This window comes from Lygodium microphyllum, chromosome 20 (genome assembly GCF_053477565.2).
Source record: "Lygodium microphyllum isolate KBCC chromosome 20, Lygodium_microphyllum_v1.1.10, whole genome shotgun sequence".
Taxonomy (NCBI): domain Eukaryota; kingdom Viridiplantae; phylum Streptophyta; class Polypodiopsida; order Schizaeales; family Lygodiaceae; genus Lygodium; species Lygodium microphyllum.
Window position 1 is genome coordinate 26,787,300 of NC_141154.1, and position 22,541 is coordinate 26,809,840.

Consider the following 22,541-nt stretch of genomic DNA (forward strand, 5'->3'; position numbering starts at 1 on the left):
CTTGGGAAGGCCAAGTATTTGATGCTGATTGTGGACGACTTTAGTCGTTATGTGTGGCCTTATTTCTTGGAGTACAAGAGCGAGGCGTACTCCCGTTTCTGTGAGTGGCAGGTGTTTGTGGAGACCCAAACAACTTCCAAAGTCCGTGGTGTTCGAGCTGATCACGGTGGAGAGTTCACTTCTCACCTTTTCTCTCAGTTTTGCAGGGATCATGGTATTCGGGTGGAGTATTCCCATCCGAACACACCATCAGAGAATGGTGTGGTGGAGCGTGCAAATCGGACCATGATTGAGATGGCCCGATCTATGTTGGAGCATAGGAGTCTTCCTCATTTCCTTTGGGGTGAGGCCGTGGCTACAGCGGTGCATATACGCAACCGCTCTCCGACTTCGGCGTTACAGGACATGACTCCATATGAGGCTTTCTTTGGAAAGAAGCCTTCCGTGTCCCATTTTCGCATCTTTGGGTGCGATGCCTTTGTCCATGTGGACAAGAAGAAGAGGAAGACGAAGTTCGACTCTAAGTCGAGAAAGCTTATCTTCGTTGGTTATAGTACGACCACGAAGGGATATCGGCTCTACGACCCGACAACGCGGCAGGTTGAGGTGAGCAGGGATGTGATCTTTGATGAGGCTTCGGCCTCTGAGGATCCGATTGATGGTTCTATTTCCGATGTTTCTTCGTCATCGACGGACCCCCCCCCACCTTCTCTCCCTTCACTTCCTTCCAGGATCACCCTTAGCACCCCCCCTATTCCTCCTCCTCCTTCGGCTTCCCTTACCCCTTTGGTGGATGTGCCTTCGTCTTCTACGAGCTCTTCTACCGCCTCTTCGGGATCTTCACGGGATACACAGCCTTCTTCAGATGCGGAGGATTTACCTTCACTCGGTGAGGGGGAGTCCCTCTCCGATTCGGGTGCTTTACAGGTTCCGGAGAACCCCCGGTCTCCCTCACAGAAGGAGTCTCTCAGGATTCCTTTATGGTATCGCCGGCTCATGCAGGATTCAGGTGTTACTCACTTTCCTGCTTCTTCTACAGGTCCTCGTCGATCAGCCCGTTTACAGGCCCAGCGGGACAGTTCACTATGTGTGAACTATGCTCTTATGTCACAGATTCTTCAGGATTCCGAGCCTTCCACTGTGGAGGAGGCTCTTGCACAGGATATTTGGAGACAGGCTATGCAGGCCGAGCTCGACTCCATCGAGCGAAACCATACGTGGGAGCTTGTTCCGCGTCCCGCGAAACGGAAGGTGATTGGTGTGAAATGGGTCTTTAAGACCAAATATCTTGCAGATGGCTCCTTGGACAAGCATAAAGCTAGGCTTGTTGCCAAGGGTTTTGCCCAGCGTGCAGGGTTGGATTACTTTGAGACTTTTGCTCCTACAGCTAGGATGTCCACCATCCGAGTGCTTTTGGCTCTTGCTGCTCACCACCATTGGCCTGTCTATCAGATGGACGTCAAGTCTGCTTTTCTGAATGGCGTTCTTGAGGAGGAGATTTATGTTTCACAGCCTCCTGGTTTTCTTGTGCAGGGGAAGGAGGATCATGTCTACAGGCTACGGAAGGCTCTTTATGGCCTAAAGCAGGCTCCTCGTGCTTGGTACCAGCGGATTGACCGCTTCTTTCTACAGAGTGGCTTTGCGCGCTCCGCTTATGATCCCAACCTCTACTTACGGGTTGTGGATTCTCTTTCCGTGTTCCTCATCTTGTATGTGGATGATCTTATTATTACAGGGAGCGACACTCAGCAGGTGGAGCATACACGGTCCATTCTACAGCAGGAGTTTGACATGACGGATCTAGGGATCCTTCACTTCTTTCTAGGTCTGGAGATCTATCAGATGGCACAGGGCATTTTTATCTCGCAGCACAGGTACATCTCCGAGCTTCTTTCGGAGTTTGATATGGCTGAGTGTCGGCCTATCTCATGCCCTATGGACCCTGAGTCCAAGCTTTTGACAGCTGGAGTTCCTCTTACCGATCCCACCCGTTACAGGTGCCTTGTCGGCTCTCTTATCTGGCTACTTCACACTTGGCCGGATATCTCCTTTGTGGTGGCTTTATTGTCTTCCTTTATGCAAACTCCTACCCAGGATCACTGGCAGGCGGCCTTGCGGGTTCTTCGCTATTTGCAGGGGACTCGATCCTTTGGGATCATGTATGGAGATGGGATTACCCTTTCTGGATGGAGTGATTCTGATTGGGCAGGTGATGTGGATTCGCGACGATCCACTACAGGTTATGCTTTCACCCTTGGATCTGGTGCTGTCTCTTGGAGCAGCAAGAAGCAGCCTACTGTGGCACTTTCTTCTACAGAGGCTGAGTATCGGGCCCTATGTTCGACCGCTATGGAGGCAGTTTGGCTCCGTCGCTTACTCGCGGAGATTGGCTTTTCCCAGACTGGACCTACGGAGCTGCGCGTGGATAACTAGAGTGCTCTTGCTCTGGCCAAGAACCCGGTGTTTCATGCTCGTACGAAGCACATTGAGGTTCAGTATCACTATGTTCGAGAGCGGATCGTGGATTCGGAGCTGGTGGTGGTCTATTGTCCTACGGCGGCCAATGCAGCTGATCTCTTTACGAAGCCTTTGCCTCAGGCTTCTTTGCTTCATCACATGCGGTTCTTGGGTCTTCAGTCTCTCCCAGGAGTTGAGAGGGGGTGTTAGCCTGCTCTTATTTAGTCTCAGTCTGTCATCTCCTGGTTGTGAGCTCCTGTCAGAGTCTGACAGGAGACAGAGGAGCTCTGTCAGTGTGTTTTCAGGCTGCCTTAGTATGTATGCAGCCCTGGGCATTTTACAGCCCAGTTCTGGGCTGTTTTTGGGGTGACTGCCCATTATTTTGGGCAGTCGGACCAGTTCTGGTCAGTCAGACCAGAACTGGCCAGTCGGACCAGATCTGGCCAGTCGGACCAGATCTGGCCAGGTCGGCCAGTTTAGCTGGTCGGCCAGTTTTCTGGCTGGGGGCTATTTATAGCTGCCCCCCCAGTCAGTCCAGCATTCATCTCATTCATGCTCTGCAGGTTCAGCACTGCTCCCTCCGTCTCCGTCTCCGGCATTGGTGCTGCCTCTGCTTCCAGTCTGTCCTGGTTCCCTCACTGACGCTCCGGGCTGCGTGCAGGGACTGTTCTGTCCATTCCAGTGTATTCAGCATTCATCTCAGTCAGTGCAGATTTTCTTCCTTCATTCTCTGCTTCATCTCTCCTCTCCTCTGTGTTCGTGTTCTTCTTTCGCTGCGCACTCTCACAGCATCTTCTACTATATGTGAGACAGTGTGACTTCGCAAGCTCTTGGAGGAGCTTGGCTACCCACAAAGCAGTCCTACTGTTCTCCAATATGACAATGAGAGTTGCATAGCCTTGGCCAGGAACCCTATTTTTCATGCTCAAACGAAGCATATTGAGATCTAGTACCATTTCATTCAAGAGAAGATTCTGGATGAGACTATTTTCCTGGTCTATTGCAAGACAGAGAACGATCTTGTAAACTTGTTTACCAAGGCGCTTCCTTAGGCTTTACTTCAAGAGCACTCCAGATCCCTTAACCCTTTACCGTGTCCAAGATCTAAGAGGGGGTGTTAGAGCTAGACATTCCCCGAACAAGCAGCAAGTACAGTAGGTGTACCAGGCAAGCAGTGATTGGTACAAAAGTGCCACGTGGCATTTGCCACATGTCAGTTGCCATGTGTCAAGAGAGGGCAAATTGCAAGTCGTGGTTGGCTAGTTTTGCTGACCAATCAGCTGCATTAAATGCAGCCGACCTACTATTTGTGGGTATTTTTGGCTGGCCTATTTATTGGCCTCAGTTTTGCAGTCTTGATCAGTTGTTCTCCCAATTTTCAGGTAGTAGACCGTGTAGATTGCCCTTGGGGCTGATAGAGATTGAGATCTTCAAGGTGGAGACATACATAGACATTTTCTCTGCACCCTATATATTTCTATATCCTTATACAACATTCTTCACTATAGATTCTCTCTCTCTCTCTCTCTCTCTCTCTCTCTTTTTTTCGTAAAACTCTCTCTCTCTCTCTCTCTCTCTCTCTCTCTCTCTCTTTACTATCAGATAAGGATCAAGGAAGAAGATATCTCAAAGACTGCCTTCAATACAAGATATGGGCACTTTGAGTTCCTAGTTATGTCATTCGGGCTTACGAATGCACCTGCCACCTTCAACAGGTTAATGTAGGATATCTTTAGGCCATATCTTGATGATTTCGTGCTTGTCTTCTTTGGCGACACTTTAGTCTATTCTAAACATGAAGAAGATCATGAACCCCAACTTCGGATTGTCTTGGAGACAATGAGGTCACACAAGTTGTATACTAAGATGAAGAAGTGTGCATTCTTCAAACGTCAGATTGAATATCTAGGATTCATAGTATCAGCGGAAGGAATCTCAGTGGACCCAGCCAAGGTCAGAGATGCTCTCTCTCTCTCTCTCTCTCTCTCTCTCTCTCTCTCTCTCTCTCTCTCTCTCTCTCTCTCTCTCTCTCTCTCTCTCTCTCTCTCTCCGCCCACACCCAGCAGGCCTACGTCCCCGCAAGAGACATCACCTACAGATACAGCAGATACTACAACGCCACCAAGGAGCCATACCCCACCGCTTCAGCCTCTCCATGCTAGACAGGCCCATGCGGAACATCTTAGGATGACCGCGCTCCATGAGCAATTCCACACTACACTTGAAGTGCATCTAGATTGTATCGAGTCTGTATACCATTTTGTACTTACTCACCTAGTTTACCATAACACTAGATAGTAGCTATACTGGGACTTGGAAAACTTTCCAAACATTTTGTATGTAACCTTTTGGTCTCATAAGCCAACTTGGCCTTTTGTAGACGTTAATATAACTTTCTTTCTTTCTTTCTTTGTCTTGGTCGTTCACTTCCACATTGCTTCACTCTCATAGTTATTTCATGGTAGCGGGCCAAGCACCCCAAAATATAAGCCAATGCCAAAGGCAAAAGTTGTAATAAGTTATGTTTGTTAGGTTCTAAGTGGTTTCTAGTGTCAGATATTGGCCTAGAACACTTTAATTGGCCATAAGTATCCGTGGTGACACTAGAGACTTGGCATCAATTAACTGATTGATGCCAGTCTAAGGCTAATAAATGCTCCAAAATACTCGGGAAAATTTGGCCTAGCCAATTTAATTGTTTGTTGGTTAACTTCATTTTCTATTAACAGAATTTATTATTAAATTAATTTTCAGAATTTATATTCTGAAATCAATTTAATGAGCTGGATAATGCTGGAAATTTAGTTTAGAAGGCTACCACTTGGCAAAACTTGCCCATACAAGAGTGGGAAAGCTGAATTGGGATCGAAGGGAAAAGAAAATCTCATTTTGGCATTTTTGAGGTGTTGGACTATTGTTGTTTGTTTTTGGGGCCATTTTCCAACCATTGTAAACCATTTCGGTGAAGGCAACTACAAATTTTTGACTAGGGGAAGATGATAATTGTGGTTGATGTGCTTTCTCTTGAAGGTTATAGCCTCCGATGCTCCCTTTGCTGTTGGTGAATCCATTTGGGACTAGAAAACCGGATTACCAACTCAACTTCACCAAATTCTTACAACAAATCTTTGAATTTTCTCTCTATAGCATTCTCTCTTTCTCTAGCCTAAATTACAGTAGAAATAAGGGTTTGACAATCACCTTGGAAAGTGTGTCTAGATTTGAAGGCTTCGGGCTTGGAGCTCAAGTCAATGTATTTCAGGACGATTCAAAAGGCCAGCATGTTAGCATGCCCTATTTAGTCATGTCAGTTTGTCATCTCTTGGTTATGAGCTCCTGTCAGAGTCTAATGGAGACATTGGAGCTTTGACAATTAAGTGTAAATTTCTATGCATTTCCTCCATTTTAGGCACATTTCTTGGATGTTTCCTCTGTCTGTCAGTTGGATTCCACCTCCTGAGAGTGCCTACCTGCTCCACGACTCATTAAAACAAGAAACAGCCGGAGCAGTCCCCCTGGCACGTGGAAACGCCATCCTTGGTGCGAATCCATCGTGAACTGCATCCTCATATTGCGAAATGTTCCCTATCCAAAATGGAACAGGGAACGCCACATGGCATGCCACTTACCATGTCTACTCTTGCTCTGCATCTCATTTTGCTCCCGCCTGCTCGTTTCACTCCAACCATCCGGCATTTGGTGTGTTGCTCCCATCCGGCCTGCCCTAGCCTACCCCAGTCTACTCGTGCCTACAACGACCAGCACCATCACATCCTCTTCGCTCTTCCTTCTTCTCCAAATTCCCACTTTCCTCTTTCTTCTTTCTCTACTTCCCTCTTCTCTCTCTTCTCCATTCTTCTCCTCTTCTCTTCTTCCTTCTCTCCTTTTCCCTTCTCTCTTCTAAGTTCTAAGTTCTCAACTTCTCCCTCACTCTTGAGCCTTCTCCCTTCTCTCAAGTCTCTTCATAGCAACCAATCCTTTAGGCTTTTCTTTAACCATTTTTATTTTAGTTTTCTACCTGAAATGGCTTCATTTTTCCATCTTGCTCATCGTGCTGGTGGTCGAGGAAGAAGGTTCAATGATTAATCATGGTGGGAAGAAGTAAATGCCAACCACCCATTGCGTGGTGGAGGATCTCAATCATGGGCTTGCAAGTTTTGCCCGTACAAGCAAACTAGTGCAGCAAACAAGGTAATCCGTTGAATCGAGCATTTCTATTTTGAATTTTTATTGATTTTAACTTTTCAAGGTTACTTAAATATTAGAATATGGAATGCCAATTTCCACTTGTTTTATCTTATGCATAATTAGGTCTGAGCTCATCTGCTACATGAGCCAAATTTAGAGGTACAGTTTTGTCCTAATGTGACCTTGGAGAAGCAAAGGCAGCTTCGTAACCATGTAGCAATTCAACAAGCTTATCTTGCATCTAGACCACAACGTGTTGCAGTTATCCATGTAACTTTTGTGACACCATCCCCATCAGATGTATCTAGTGCAGAATCAGTATCACGAAGTGCTACCTCCACACTTACTACAAGCATTGCATTGGCCATGGCATCAATAACACCACATGTTGCACTTAAATAGAGCGCACTTGATGCTAGTTGGGATCCCAAGAAGAAGGAAGAGGTGACACATTTTTTCTATCATGACCACATTCAATTTTGTGCAGCCAAGTCAGAGTATTTTAAATTGATGTGCAAGAAGATTGGTGAGTATGGCCCTTCATATGTATCTCCATCATCAGAGACCTTACGTACTACTTTGCTTGACAAGGAAAAGCTCCTCGTTGAGCAATCAATAGTGACTAAAAAAAACCTGTGGACTAAAAATGGAGTTTCATTGATTGTTGATGGTTGGAGTAATACACACAAGCGATCCATTCATGGCATGGTTGCTTATTCTCATGGGGAAATGTATTTCATATCTTCATATGATGCATTGGGGATAGGAAAGTCGGCAAATGTACTTGCAGTAGAGTGGGTTACAAATATTTAGCTTATTGGCCCACAACATGCTGTGGGATTTGTTGTAGATAGAGAGCCCACAAATAGGATAGCAGGTACTATTATCCAGGGATATTATCTGCATATCACAATTTCATATTGTATGGCTCAATGCTTGAAAAACCTACTACAGAATGTCAGTAATCTCTCATGGATTACACCTGTCATAGAGCAAGGAGCTCAAATGGTTAGGTTTGTTTTGAATCACCGGTTTCTTCACCATCAGTTCTCTTGTGGTCTGCTAAGACACTTTTAAAATACTCTAAAACTAGATTTGCCTTTAACTTCTTGATGCTAGGCAGATTAAGACAATGCTATGGTGCCTTGAGGCTATTATTTCTTAGTGATGAGTTCACCTCATCAGCATTGGCATATACTCCTACAGGTATCTTGTGCTTGGAGAAAGCAAATAACTTTGCTTTTTGGGATGATGCAAAGCAGATAGATGCTATGGTATCACCTATTGTGCATTTGTTAAGGGTTATGGATGCTATGCAACCTTGCGCAAGATATATGAGGCTATGGATAGGCTAAATGAAAAGCTGCAAGAGTTGGCACCAGATGATAAGGCATATGAGGAGATACACCATTTAGTTGTAACGAGGTGGAACTCTATATTTCATCCATGCATGCAGTTGCATTTGTTGTGGATCCTGAGTTCTAGGGCAAGGTTGAGGAGAATGACACCAAGGTTATGGATACATGGAGACTTATATTGTCTCGTCTAGTACCTGATCATGGCACTAGACGAGAGTTTAGAAACCAACTTTCATGTTATAGGACCTTTCAGGGTTCTTTTGGTTATGGGGATGCACAAGAGGATCACTGTAAGATTGGGCTAGCTTTGTGGTGGGAGAACTATGGTTCCGATGGTCCTAAGTTGCAGCAACTATCCATCTGTATTTTGAGTCAATTAGTTAGCTCCTCTTATTTGGAGCAATTGTGGAGTACATATACTCATATTGCTTCAAAGAAGAGGAACCGTCTTGGTGTGGAGATGGCAAACGATCTGGTATTTGTTAGTGCTAATTTGAGGATGTTATGTTACAATATGACAACAAAGCTCGATCCATTCACAAAGCGGGAGATGCAACAAGAAGAGGAGACACATGCTGATGTTGAGGGAGATGCAACGGTTCATGGTACACATGATGATGAGACTAGCACTTCAGGAGTAGCTAAAGCAACCTCAGATCATGATGATGATCTTTGATTTAGTTTGCTTATCATGAGTCTCATGACACATGTACATTGTATATAATATTATGATCATTGATGACAGTGTGACACTTGGGTCGTTGTGCCATGCCGACATTATATTTGTACTTGCAATTACAATTGCCCTTTGGGCTATTTTGGCATGCTACATTTTGTTTCGGTCTAGAGATTAGACTTCATATTTGTAGTCTTCTTTGGGGCAATGAGCATGTTCTTTCAAAGATTAGACTTCATATTTGTAGTCTTTTAAGTTCTTTGGCAATGGGCTTGTTCTTTTAACTTAGACTTTAAAGTTTCGTTCATTGTTCATTGTTTTATGGCATATATATTATGTGTTTTATAATTGACTAGCTTGACTCTTGAGCCTTGTAAGTTGTAATTCAATTTGTAATGACTAGTTTTAGAATGATGCATGATATCTTTAAAGTTAAAACTTAAAATGATTTGTTCTTGTGGATCATATACCTTGGTTTTAACACTCCACATGGATTATGAGTGAAATATTAAATTTTTTTCAAGAATTTCAATTTTTTAAATGTTGTTCCCATTCCCACGTCCCTGTTCTCTAGGTTTGATGCCCCCGTCCCTGTTGCCCATTTCATGTTTCTATGCCGCAACCGCCTAGGATATTTTGTCATTATTTTTCCATTTTTTTCTGTGCAGTCAGACTGCATTTATTGCAGTCATATCACCTATTTCAGTAAATCGACCAGATTTAGAGGCCTTTTTTTGGCAATCGGCCAGTTTAAGAGGAGTTTGCCCACACTTGGTTGATCACTTCTTCTTGTAGATTTCAACACACTCTAGCTCCTAAACACTCTGCAACTTGGTGCCGCCATCATCTCAGCCTGATTTAGTGCCCTCATTGGCGCCTTGGGTTGCGTGCAGGGACTGATCAGTCCACATCATTGTATTCAGTATTCATCTTCAGTCAGTCCAGTATTTCTTCCTTCATTTTCTGCTTTCTCTCTCTCTCTTTCTCTATTTGTGTTCGTGTTCCTTCTTCCATTGTGCACTCTCACATGGTATTAGAGCCCAGAGTCGAGATCTATTGCTGAGGAGCAGCCCAGCCATTAAACGCAGCCATTCAGCCTAAGTGAGAGCATGGAGTCGAGATCTATTGCTGAGGAGCAGCCCAGCCATCAAACGCAACCATTCAGCCTTGCGTTTGCTGCAAACGCAGCTATCTGTGGAGGAGAGAGCAGCATCTAGGGGGGCTACATTTGCATTCAGCTTGGCAACCCTTGGTGGCAGCATTTATTGCTCAGCGAGACAGCCTTCTTCAGCCAATCGTCATCATCTAGAGGCGGCGGCATTTTCTGTGGCTACAAGCAACAGTATTTCCTTATTTAGGCGGCACATCTACACCTTCTATTTGATTGCCTTTTGACCTTTGTACTATTTCCATCCACATGCAGTTTGTTGGGTGATTGCAGATTTGGAAGATGTCTTATTGATTCACAGGCTTTGATGATGCAAAGGAGGAGCTCTTGTCTCGACACTCCTCTAAGTGGAGACATGATTACCAATATCGGGAATATCGCCAAAGGGAGGCTTCTCCTATTCGAGATTATGCACGGAGAGAGCCTTCTCCAATTTGTGATCGTCCATCTTCTGTTCATCTTTCACAGCGGGTTCCATCAGAAGTCCAACCCCCTTCTAAAGCCTAGGCTCCTTCTACTATGAAGATTCATTCCTTGATCCCCTCTATACAGATGCCTGTTCTTCCTTCCTTACCCAAAGAAGATAAACTCAGTTCCCTACCCTCAGGAGGATCCAGTTTATGGTACCTTGCTGGACCGTGCTGGCTTGTGGGATCAGCTCAACTCTCGAGCCTGATCCTTTCTATTTATGAGTGTTTAGGACTCTGTCCTAGTTCATGTTCACACGTTGAAGACCGCGGTGGAAGTGTGGTGCAAGCTTTCGTCTTTGTATCAGCACAAGACCTTTGCCCACAAGATTTCGCTTGAGAAGAAGTTGCAAATGCTCAATCTTGATGACTCTCCTTCTATGAAGGAGCACATCATGAAGATGGAGGACATGAGAGGTAAGCTTGCCTCTCTTGGATGGAAGATATCCTTTGAGGATATGGCTATGATCTTGTCGATGCAACTACCATCTCCTAGGTTCGATGTTTTCTACACTAGTCTCATCACATCAAGGACCTCTGAGAGACTCTTATGTACGGAGCTTTCACCACTTGTCTTGGAATATGACGAGCGACTCAAAGAAGTAGGGGCCAATGGTTCTACTGTAGGTACGAGTGGTGGGAAGAAGAAGAAGAAGAAGAAGGCCAAGGACAAGAAGTAGGAGGACAAGAAGGATGAGAAGAAGGAGAAGAAACCCAAGTGCCCACATTGTGAGAAGGGCACTCACCCCGAGGAGAAGTGCTGGCAAAAGTATCCCCATTTGAGGCCAAAGGAAAAGGATTCGAAGGATTCGAAGGATTTGAAGGATTCGAAGGCTACACCCACCATGAGCGAGTCTATCTTCGTGCATGTCTTTGCCGAGCAGGATACAGCCCTTGCTTCTTCCTCTCAAGAGAAGCCATGGCTTGTGGATAGTGGAGCTTCTTCTCACATGACCTTTCAGCAAGATTGGCTTTAGGACTTGAGTTCTAGTGGGGATATCGTCACCACTGGTGACAACTCTACGGTTCCAATTGATGGAGTGGGGACCATTCCCCTATTGCCAAACAAGCACTCCCTCTGCCAAAGTTCTGCATGTACCTGATTTGGGCTTTAACCTTTTGTCTATCTATGGTCTTACCTAGCTAGGTACATGTATGGTCTTCACCAAAGATGTAGTTACAGTGGAGGATGAATCTACAAGTATAACTCTTTAGACAAGCACACAGGAGGGTGGGCTTTATACACTCAAAGCCTTAGCCGCAAGGTCTAGCCCCAAGCTTGGGCTACTTTGGCATGCTTAGTATGGTCATTTGAACATGGATGCGATCCAACGAGCTTCTCAGAGGATGATGGTGGAGGGACTTTCAAATTTTCCTCCTATTCACACCCTTTGCCCTAGCTGCTTAAAGGGCAAACAGCATCGAGAACCACATCCACAAGTTGCCACTCGAAGGGCTTCTACACTGCTCAAGTTGGTTCACACCGACCTTTGTGGACCTATGGGTACAACCTCCCTTGGAAAGGCTAAGTACTTGATGCTAATTGTTGACGACTTAAGTCGTTATGTGTGGCTGTACTTCTTAGAGTACAAGAGCGAGGTGTATTGTTTCTGTCAAGTGGAAGGTGTTTGCTGAGAAGCAGACAACCTTCAATGTTCATGGTATCCGAGCCAATCATAGTGGAGAGTTTATTCTCACCTCTTTTCTCAATTTTGCAGAGATCACGGCATTTGGATGGAGTATACTCATCCGAACACACCATCCAAGAATGGTGTGGTGGAGCGTATGAATCAGACCATGCTAGAGATGGCCCGGAGCATTGGGGATTACCTCATTCCCTTTGGAGTGAGGCGGTGGCTGCTGTGGTTCACATCCACAACCATTCTCCTACTTCAGCTTTGCACGACATGACTCCATATGAGGCTTTCTTTGGACGAAAGCCTTCCATGTCTCAATTTCGCAGCTTTGGGTGCGATGCATTTGTCCACGTGGACAAGAAGAAGAGAAAGATAAAGCTCAAACTCTGAGTCCAGAAAGCTCATCTTTATGGGGTACAACACTACCACGAAGGGCTATCAGCTCTACGATCCTACTATACGAAAGATTGAGGTGAGCAGGGATGTGATCTTCAACGAGGCTACGACCTCCGAGGATCCAATTGATGGTTCTAGTGTAGGTGATTCTTCATCATCGACTGCCCCTCCCTCTCCCTCTATACCTCTCTTTTCCCCCAAGTTACCTCTCTGCACCCCTCCTTCGTCATTGGCTCCTCCCCCTCCACCACCATCTCCTTCTCCTCCTCCTACTCTAGCTTCCCTACCACCGTTGATGGGTTCCTCTACTCCTTCAGAGAGTAACCCTACCCCTTTTGCATCCCCTCAGCCTTTTGGGGATGCACAGCCGCCATCAGCCGAGGAGCTTCCTTCGAACGAGGAGGATGTACCTTCACTTACTGAGGGGGAGTCCCTTTCCCAAACAAGTGCTTTGCGGGTATCGAAGGCCCCACAACCTCTCTCATAGCATGATGAGTCTATCACCATTCCTTGGTGGTATCAGTGGCTCATGGTGAATGTAGGTGTTATCCATTTCCCTGCTACTCCTACAGGTCCATGCACATCAGCTCATTTACAGGCCCAGTGGGATAGTTCACTTTGTGTGAACTATGCTTTTATGACCCAGATTCTCCATGACAGTAGACTACTTCAGTTGATGAGGCTCTTGCATAAGATGTTTGGAGACGAGCTCTGCAGGATGAATTGGATTCTATCAAGCAAAATCAAAGTTCAGAGTTAGTTATGTGTCCTCAGCAGAGCAGAAGGTGATTGGTGTGAAGTGGGTCTATAAGACCAAGTATCTTGCGGATGGTTCCTTGAAAACCTTAAGGCTAGGCTTGTTGCCAAGGGTTTTGCATAGAAGGCAATATTGGATTATTTTAAGACCTTCACACCTATGGCTCATATGTCTACGATTCGAGCTATTTGGCTCTTGTGGCCCATCACCATTGGCCTATCTATCAAATGGACGTCAATTCTGCATTCTTGAATGGCATCCTTGAAGAGGAGATTTATGTCTCTTGGCCTCCAAGTTTTCTTGTACAAGGAAAGAACTGTTTTTCAATTCCGGAAGGCCCTCTTTGCCCTAAAGCAAGCTCCGAGAGCTTGGTACCAAAGGATTGATCGCTTCCTTTGTGGCAATGGCTTCCAAAGATCAGCTCATGACCCTAACCTTTACTATGAGGTTGAGAGTCATAGGTGGGTTTTGAGTATCTTATATGTGGATGATCATATCATCACAGGGAGTGCTTCTACGGAGGTTGAACAAACTCAAGATATTCTGAGACAGGAGTTTGAGATGATGGATCTTGGGATCCTACACTTCTTCCTTAGTCTAGAGATTTATCAGACGGCATAGGGCATCTTTATCTCGCAGCACCGGTATATCTCTGAGTTACTTTAGAGTTTGGTATGGCCCTATTTCTTGCCTCATGGACCTTGAGTCCAAGCTTGTGGCAGCTAGAGATACCCTTTCAGATGCTAGCTGCTACAGGTGCCTTGTTGGCTCCCTTATGTGGCTCATCCCCACTTGGTCAAATATTTCTTTTGTGGTGGCTCTTTTGTCTTCTTTTATGAAGACTCCTACATAGGATCACTAGAGTGCAGCCTTTGTATATTCTTCGGTATTTACAGGGGACTTGATCCTACAGGATCATGTATGGAGAGGGGGTTACTTTTTCTGGATGGAGTGACTCCAACTAGGCAAGTGATGTGGATTCAAGGCAGTCCACTACAGGTTATGCCTTCTCCTTTGGATCGGGAGCTATCTCTTGGAGCAGCAAGAAGCAACCTACTGTGATCCTTTCTTCTACAAAGGCTAAGTACTATGCCCTATGTTCGACTGCTATGGAGACATTTTGGCTCCATCGTATGTTGGTGGAGATTAGCTTTCCATAAATAGGACCTATGGAGCTGTGTATGGACAACCAGAGTGCCCTTGCTCTAGCAAAGAACCTGGTGTTTCATACCTGCACGAAACACATTGAGGTTCAGTATCACTATGTTCATGAGCGGATCGTGGATTCCTAGCTAGTAGTGGCCTACTATCCCACGTAGGACAATGCAGTGGATCTCTTCACAAAGCCTTTGCCCCAAGCTTCTATGCTTCATTATATGAGATTATTGGGTCTTTAAACACTCCTAGGATCTGAGGGGAGTGTTAGCATGCCCTATTTAGTCATGTCAGTCCGTCATCTTCTGGCTGTGAGCTTCTATAAGAGTCTGACGGAGACATTGGAGCTCTGACAGTTAAGTGTGCATTTCTATGCATTTCCTCCATTTTAGGCACATTTCTTGTGCATTTCCTCTATTTGTCAGTTGGATTCCACCCCCTGACTGTGCCTACCTGCTCCAGACTACTTGGGATATTTTATCATTATTTTTCCATTTTTTTCTGTGCAATCAGACTACATTTTTTGCAGTCATATCACCTATTTCAACAAGTTGGCCAGATTTAGTAACCTTTTTTAGCAGTCGGCCAATTTTAGAGGAGTTTGTCTATACATAGCCACAACCCACACTTGGTTGATCACTTCTTCTTGCAGATTTCAGTACACTCTAGCTCCGAGGTACTCTCCGACTCGGTGCTACCATCATCTCAATCTGATTTGGTACCCTCGTTAACACCTTGGATTGCGTGCAAGGACCGATCAGTCCACATCATTATATTCAGCATTCATCTTCAGTCAGTGCAGTATTTCTTCCTTCATTTGTGTGTGTGTGTGTGTGTGTGTGTGTGTGTGTGTTCATGTTCCTTCTTCCATTGCGCACTCTCACACAGCCAGCCACCATTAAATTTGAAACCAGCCTGCCTTCTTCGAAAGGGCGGTATTGACCTAATTAACACACACTTATGCAAGAAGCAAATTCACATAAAATGAGGTACACATTTTACCACTTAATCTTGGACAACCAACGCATGATTGGCCCCAGAACTTGGCGCTTCTTGCAGTATTTCTTTACCTTGTATTGCAAATGAATGAAGTACAATTGAGATTCTTCAATCTCCTCCACTAATCCAAGTGCCTCTTGCTATCATAAACGACCAGCAAGCCTTCAAATCAATTTGCCTCTTGATTTGCTAGGAAATTAGCCTTCACCCATGCTCCTTGGGAAATAAATTAGCCCCAAATTCAACATTGGCTAGCTGGCCTCTTGAATTCTCTTGAAATACACTGATTTTAGCTCCAAAAAATCAAGTCTGAAGCCTTCAAATTTGGGCACACTTCTCAAGGTGAAATCTAACCAACCAATAATTAAACTAGCTAGGCCAATTTTTTCCCAAGTATCTCAAAGCACTTATTAGCATTAGACCAGTATGAATTAGTTAATTGATACCAAATCTCTAGTGTCACCACAAACACTTATGGCTAATTAAAGTGTTCTAGGTCAATATCTGACACTAGAAAAACCACCTAGAACCTAAAAAACATAACTTACTGCAACTTTTGCCTATGGCATTTGCTTATATTTTGGGGTAGGTCTATCATAGGGATGTGAGATTTAAAAGCTTTCCTCAGCATATACACGTGATGTGTGAGCAAGTTATTTCACGGTAGCAAGCTAAGGACGCCAAAAATAAGCCATTGCCAAAGACAATAGTTGTAACAAGTTGTATTTGCTAGATTCTAGGTGGTTTTTTATGTCAAATATTGGTCTAGAACACTCTAATTAGCCACGTCTTTGTAGCAACACTAGAGACTTGGTATCAATTAACTAATTAATGCTAGTCTAAGGCTAATAAGTGCTCGGAGATACTTGGGGGAAAAATTGGCCTACCCAATTTGATTGTTAGCTAGTTAGATTTACTTTTTGGACATAGGAATAATTATTAAATTAATTTTCAAATTTTATATTTTAAAAATTATGTTGAAAATTCAGAAAAGAGGTGTTGAACTATTACCGCTTGGTTTTGGGGCCATTTCTCACTATCTCCAAAATATTACAGCGTCTAATGTTCCCTTTCGTGTTGGTGAATCCATTTGGCGCTAGAAAATTGGATTAGTAGCTCAATTTCACCAAATTCTCACAACAAATCTCTGAATTTCTTTCTATAGTATTTCCTCTCTTTTTCCAATCATTTTTCAGCTTTGCTCCAAGTTTTATAGCAATCCAACCATTACAAGTGGAGATTTTGGTGAATCTCTACTAATTTATAGCTGAAATTAGGATTTGACATCCACCATGGGAAGCCTGCGCAGATTTGAGGGCTTTGAACTAGAATTTTCAGAGCTAAAATCAGTGCATTTCAGGAGAACTCAAGAGGCCAACCAAGCAACATTGAATTTGGGCTAATTTATTTCCCAAAGAGCACAGGTGATGGCCAATCCCCTAGCAAATTAAGGGAAAATTGATTTGAAGGCTTGCTAGTTATTTATGACAACAAGAGACACTTGGATTAGTGGAGGAGGTTGAAGAATCTCAATTGTACTTTATCTATTTGCAATACAAGTTAGAGAAATATTACATGGGGTACCAAGTTTTGGAGCCAAGTTGGTGTCAATTGTCCAAGATTAAGTGGTAAAGTATATGTTTCATTTTATGTGAATTTGCTTCTTATTGTAATCAAGTGTTAATCAAGTCATTACCACCCTTTCGAAGAAGGAAGGCTGGTTTCAAATGCACCCTCAATTCACAATCAAATTGAAGTGATTCAGACCTATTGTAAACATGTTGTGAATAAACCCTAATCTCTAACATGCATTTGCAATGAGATTGGATATTGAATTTAATGCTTTCAGTGTTTGCTGGAAAATCAAGCCTATATGTTTGAATACATTTGCCCTAATGTCTACCCAAAATCTTCAAGGCGACCTAAAAGAAGGGAAATTTTGGGGGCTTTGGTTGGAATGTCTTCAGCAAGCAATTCCACACTCAAAATGACTGATTTTTACCTAGCCATTGTTTTGCTATAAACAGCAAACCCTAATTCTGATCTATTGTAAAACAAAGCTTGCATAGCTTGAGAGAGAGAAAAGGGAAGATAGAGATCGATTGCCGGTTGTCCAGCACCACAATCCTCTTGTTGTTCATTGCGAAAAATTAGCAAGCATGCATATCCTTTTGTTGCTACAACTCCCCAAACTTGGGTTGCTCCAAAAATTGGAAGTGAAAGAGAGAAAGAGAGCCCCAAATAGTCAAGATCAAGTTTCCAAATGAATAACCAACTGGCTCCTTGATCAAATCATGTTTTTTATTAAGGGCTAAAAATGCTTCATCATTAATGATAAGTGAGCTACTCATTGGACCAAACATAAGCTCAATGCTTGCTTTATCACTTAAGTGTTCTAAGTGAACTACTCACTGGGTGAAACTTTCAATGTAACTCAAAACCAAAGATACAAACTTTCAGAATGAAAGTGCCCTATGTGAACTGCTCATTGGGTGAGACTTTCAATGTAACTCAAAACCGAAGATGCAAAATTTTAATTTAATGAAAGTTTCACATTGCACCTTGTTCCTCTTCCCCTATTTGTTATACCACATAGACTACACTCTTGTCTACCACATGCCCCCATATCAAAACTGCTAGTTGCTAAGAGCTAGGGGTACCAAAATTAGAGTTCATTTTAATTAACTCATTATGTCCATTTTTCATTCCAGTGACAGCCATATTTGTGTTTTGTTGGTGTTTTTGTGTCTTTATGATTTTGATCATTATTGTTGCATTGTGTCATAGTTTCACCATTTGTTCCTAATAGCAAGTGACTGGAAAGAGCAATGGGATATGGAACGTGTCCACATTGATCAATTTTGGTCTCATCACATCTTTTCTTTTCATTTCCTTCAAAGGTAAAATTAGGGGTATGAATTTCCCTCTCTCTACCTTAGGGTTAGAACTTCCTTTGGCAAAAGTACTCAAAAACCATAGGTATTGACTCCAACTGTTTGTTTCTACTTCTTTACGCCTGAAATAGTGTGAGATGGTGTTGACAACGTGGCTTTGCATGTTAGAGATTCACCTATGGTATATCATTTGATGAGTTTGTTTTGAAACAGAATTGTTGGATTTGTATTTGGCTTGCATCAGGCATTGGATCTCAAAGAAACCTTCTCCTAAGCAGTAGTGAACATAGTGGATCCACATATGCTAGGCCCTACCATGTAGTCAGTTTTGGGATGGCTCAACTTCAAAAAAGAGGTCTACAAGCAGCAGTGGATCCTGGCAGAGTTGTTCCTAGTAGTGATGATACAGCTTCCGACCTTCCCCCTCCTGGCTGCACAAGGATCAAAGTTGAACTGAATAAGCCTCTTGGTGAGTGAGTATCCCATTCATGAAAAGACACAGACATTGGTTTATACTGTTGCTTTCATATTTCACATTTTGAAATGCAGAAAGAAAAGTGGCAAGGTCTGATATCATAGGTTTAAGCATCTAGTCACTGCAATTCCCTTGTTCAGTGCAGGTATGGTACTAGAGGAGGACAAGGCAGGCAATATTTTTGTTGCAGAACTTGTAAAAGATGGAAATGCTGACAAATCAGGATTGATAAATGTAGGAGATCAACTGATAGCAACAAGTGCTATTGTTTATGACACTGAGGAGTACTATCAGGGAGTCAAAGTTCGAAAAGGAATGCAGATCGTTCGATTGAGTGTTTATGGTGAGAAGTTTGAGACGGTCAGTATCATCACTTTTTCTTGTCAATATAATGGCAGTGCAAAATATCGTATCGGGATATTTCAACGATAAGTTTTTTCAACTAGTCACATGATTGATCCTGTTTCTGAGAACAAGATTTGACATTTTTGTATGTGGTAGCTCAAATTCCTTTGAACTTCCTTTTACGGCTTTAAGTATTTACAGACAAGTTGAGTTAGTGTCAGCATAGAAACTTTGACAGAGTTGCAGCCATTGGCTGCTGGTATAACTGAGACTGACATTACATGATAAAAGGTTATATGGCTAGGTAGGACTTATGCCAAAGTACCACTTTTTATGAAAGTTGAATTGTTCTTTATACAAAAGAACAGAATCTGATAGCTGACTCGTGTAAGCGCCTTGAAGAAGACGTTTAGTCTTTAGATGATACAAATGCCTTACGTGATGAGTTACCTGGTACTGTCGATGTGTTATTCATAGATGCTGTGACAGAGGGTCGGACTGAAAATTTAGTAGAAGAAGATGTATTGCCTATGGATAATCTGCATAATGTACTTACTGATGCAAATATACCATGTACTCTGGCTTTGTTTGGAAATACAAAGGAGAGTGTAGATACTGACGTAGTGCCAGACGGCATTGGTGGTGCAGAGATCTTAACTAGGGGTGCTACTATGTTGTCTGATAAGTAGGATGGTGCTAAGGATACAAATTCATTGACTAAGGTTGTAGATGAAATACTAGCGGAGGGTGCACATGAGAGATATAGGTTGCAGTTGATGATGTGGGTCCAATAGGAAGTAGAGAAGAAAAAAAACTGCAAATCTCCTGACTTTGCAGCTCATAATTATCAAGTATACTCGTACTAGTACGTTCCATTCATACTACCATGTTTTGTATAGGATCTTTACTTACTACATCCTGTTTGTATTTGCATGTTCCGTACAGGATCTTACAGCTTACTAGTATGTTCCGCATACAGGATCCCTACCATCTGCCTGTTTCAACTTTCAGAAAAGTGATCTTTGAAGGGTTCAAAATAGCGACCCTTTTTTACCATCTTTCGACCGTTGTTTGTGGACAGTCGCCTTTGGAGTCTGGCAGGTGGACAGCAGCTCTTCAGAGTGAGCAGCAGCACCAGCCAGATGGGCAGCAACTGGTGATGAAGATTGATGATTGTTGCGTATTTTCTGGGCTGTAGTAGGTACTGGGGCGAGGCGCATATCTAGGAAAGAAAAGCACATGGACGAAGTAGATCCGGAGTAGTAACAACAATTTTCATACACTCTGGATGTGGAAAAGAAATTGTCCATTTTTTCCACGCCTTAGATCAAAACCTTGGATGGAAATGCTGGCTACAGAAATGTCTGCAAAAAGAGGGGTTTGATTATAGGTCCGCTTACATGTTTTCCAGGCAGCAGCACGCAGTTGGAGTTGACTACTTTGTTGTTCTGTAAGTCCCATTTACTTATATATTTGTTTCAAGCAGAACTGTCAAGCCATCTCTTAAGCACTCACATCTACCTCTACCTTTATCTCTAGAGTCTGTCTCTACCATCATCTCTATCTCCAACCAGACCTCCACTTTTAGCTCTAGCCCTTCCTGCTACCCCCATCCCCTACCTCCTCTTCATCCACCCCTTCTTAATGTGTGTTGGACTAAATGCTAACTTTTTAGGTCTTGTGTTTGTTTACTTCTCATTCAAGTCCGAGCAAATTTGTTGTGAATCAGTTGCCCATGTTCTTACACACAAAACACTCCTTGTAAGCAAAGAAATGTACAAAAACACGAAGGGGAGCAACCCAATTTAGACCAACTGATCTTGATCCACCTGAAAACTGCTAAGCTACATGCACTCTTTCCTAGCTTCTTTCGTGACCACCATGCTCGCTGTCCAGCCTGAAGTCCACTTTCATTTCGCTGTGCAAGCCTGACCAACCAGCATGTCAGTTCCACTAAGCTGCTTCTTAAATGGCTAGCTATTGGAAGCTACAGCAATTCTGTTTGCTATCCTGGCATCAGTCTTTGTTGTCTTCTTTTTATTGAAAGCTATATATGTATATTTTTGTGGTGCGACTCGCGAGTCATCCAGTGAACATCTTAGAGCACTTTGAAGTAGTTATCCGTTTGTTTTCCTGCCTTAGAGAGGACGTACAGGCTAGACAGACCCTCACGTCTGCATATTCTGCCTGCTTGCACTAGCCAAGCTAGACCCTCAGCCCCTCTACCGCACATTGCTGCTGGCCCCTGGGAGGGCCTGTGGTTTGCCCTGGCAGCCTGCGCTTCTCCAACATTCATAGAGACACTGAACCTACATCCCACACTCCCTATTTAAAGTTCATGAGGAGAATGGCGCAATGGGGGGAGCTGTATGGGGAACATAGGGGAAGGAGGAAGAGGAGGTAACTGTGATGTCAAGATTTGCGGTTCAAGATGCGGAGGGATAGCTCTTAAGCATGGCGTCTGTGCTGCCAAAAGGATGCACTTTCAAATCATTCTGGTTATGGAATAAAGGCATACTGGTTTCGTATTTCCAAATCACATTGGATTCATGAATGAAGTTGCAGAATATGCTATGACTCCATGCAGCCATTGTCATGTTTCATGGATTCTAATGTGTTTGCTGTGTGAAAGTTAAGGCAAATTGATAGTCCCACTCTGATTCAATTCTAACTTGTCATCATAGGTGATGGCCGCCATTGGAACTCATCCTGCCCATGTAAAGGTATATATATAAGGGCATTCTTTCTAGTTGAGCTATAGAATGGCAACCTTATGAAGACTCTGATTTTCCTTTGATGTTATGTTGAAAGGTGGCTTTAGAGATTCAGAAGTGTCAAAGGTCTACTGCAACTAAAGATGGAAATAATGGAGCAGTAACTACCTGAGGAATATAACTTACTAGTGCCTCCACAAAGTAAGCTTTCAAGAGACCCCCTGACAAGGCTGAACAAGTGGATGATATTTTGATGGTTGCTGTGACAGTCTATTGGCAGCGTCAAACCGCGAATACTCAAAGCTGCTGGCAGATTTATGTCGCAGCTGTAGCCCCCAGGCATTGACAGAGAAACCACGGGAGAATCCATATCAACCCTCGCACTTCACAAAGGTTTGGTAAGTTTGTGGTTTAGAAGAGGCTGCAGCCCAAAAGCCCTTAGCCTTCCACACACTTTGCACATGTGGCAATGTGAGTACTGAATTAACAGAAAAATTTCGAAGGCTTCTTGTCAACGTGCATATTTGCATACTAATGATAAGTGCATATTTACATACTAATGATAAGTGAGTGCTTCTTCATGGTTTGCTTATTAGAACGCGCAGCATATTTGCTAGGTAGTGAAGTAGGTGCTATATGTGCATCTAATGTGTTGGAACTTGGCACTTTGCTTCACATTAGCTATCTTCTTCTGTGACGTGCACAAGTCTCCCCCACGCTATGACACGTCAGCATTTGGCTCCACATTAGCTATCTATGCACTTCCTCACGTGCATGGTTTCCATATAAAGTTTTGCATAAGGATTTAGAGGCATGTAAGACATTCGGAGCAAATTTTCATGCCAACTCTTAAAA

The 22,541-nt window shown here is 43.5% G+C and overlaps 1 protein-coding gene across 5 annotated transcripts in view; it reads left to right on the top strand.

Annotated features, from left to right (window-relative positions):
* LOC148018767 (uncharacterized) overlaps positions 1-22,252 on the top strand; it is an 86,606-nt gene extending 64,354 nt beyond the window's left edge. Inside the window, exons 3-7 of one of the 5 annotated variants that reach the window (XM_087701697.1) lie at positions 18,366-18,621; positions 18,866-18,987; positions 21,657-21,695; positions 21,784-21,887; positions 21,967-22,252. In XM_087701697.1, coding sequence (XP_087557823.1) covers positions 18,366-18,621; positions 18,866-18,987; positions 21,657-21,695; positions 21,784-21,858 — 492 coding nt within the window. In that variant the 3' untranslated portion in view covers positions 21,859-21,887; positions 21,967-22,252. Of the gene's footprint in view, positions 1-18,365; positions 18,622-18,772; positions 18,988-21,656; positions 21,696-21,783 lie in introns of all 5 variants that reach the window. The other 4 variants (XM_087701695.1, XM_087701693.1, XM_087701696.1 and 1 more) reach the window with 4 other exon arrangements.
* Positions 22,253-22,541: the final 289 nt, after the last annotated feature.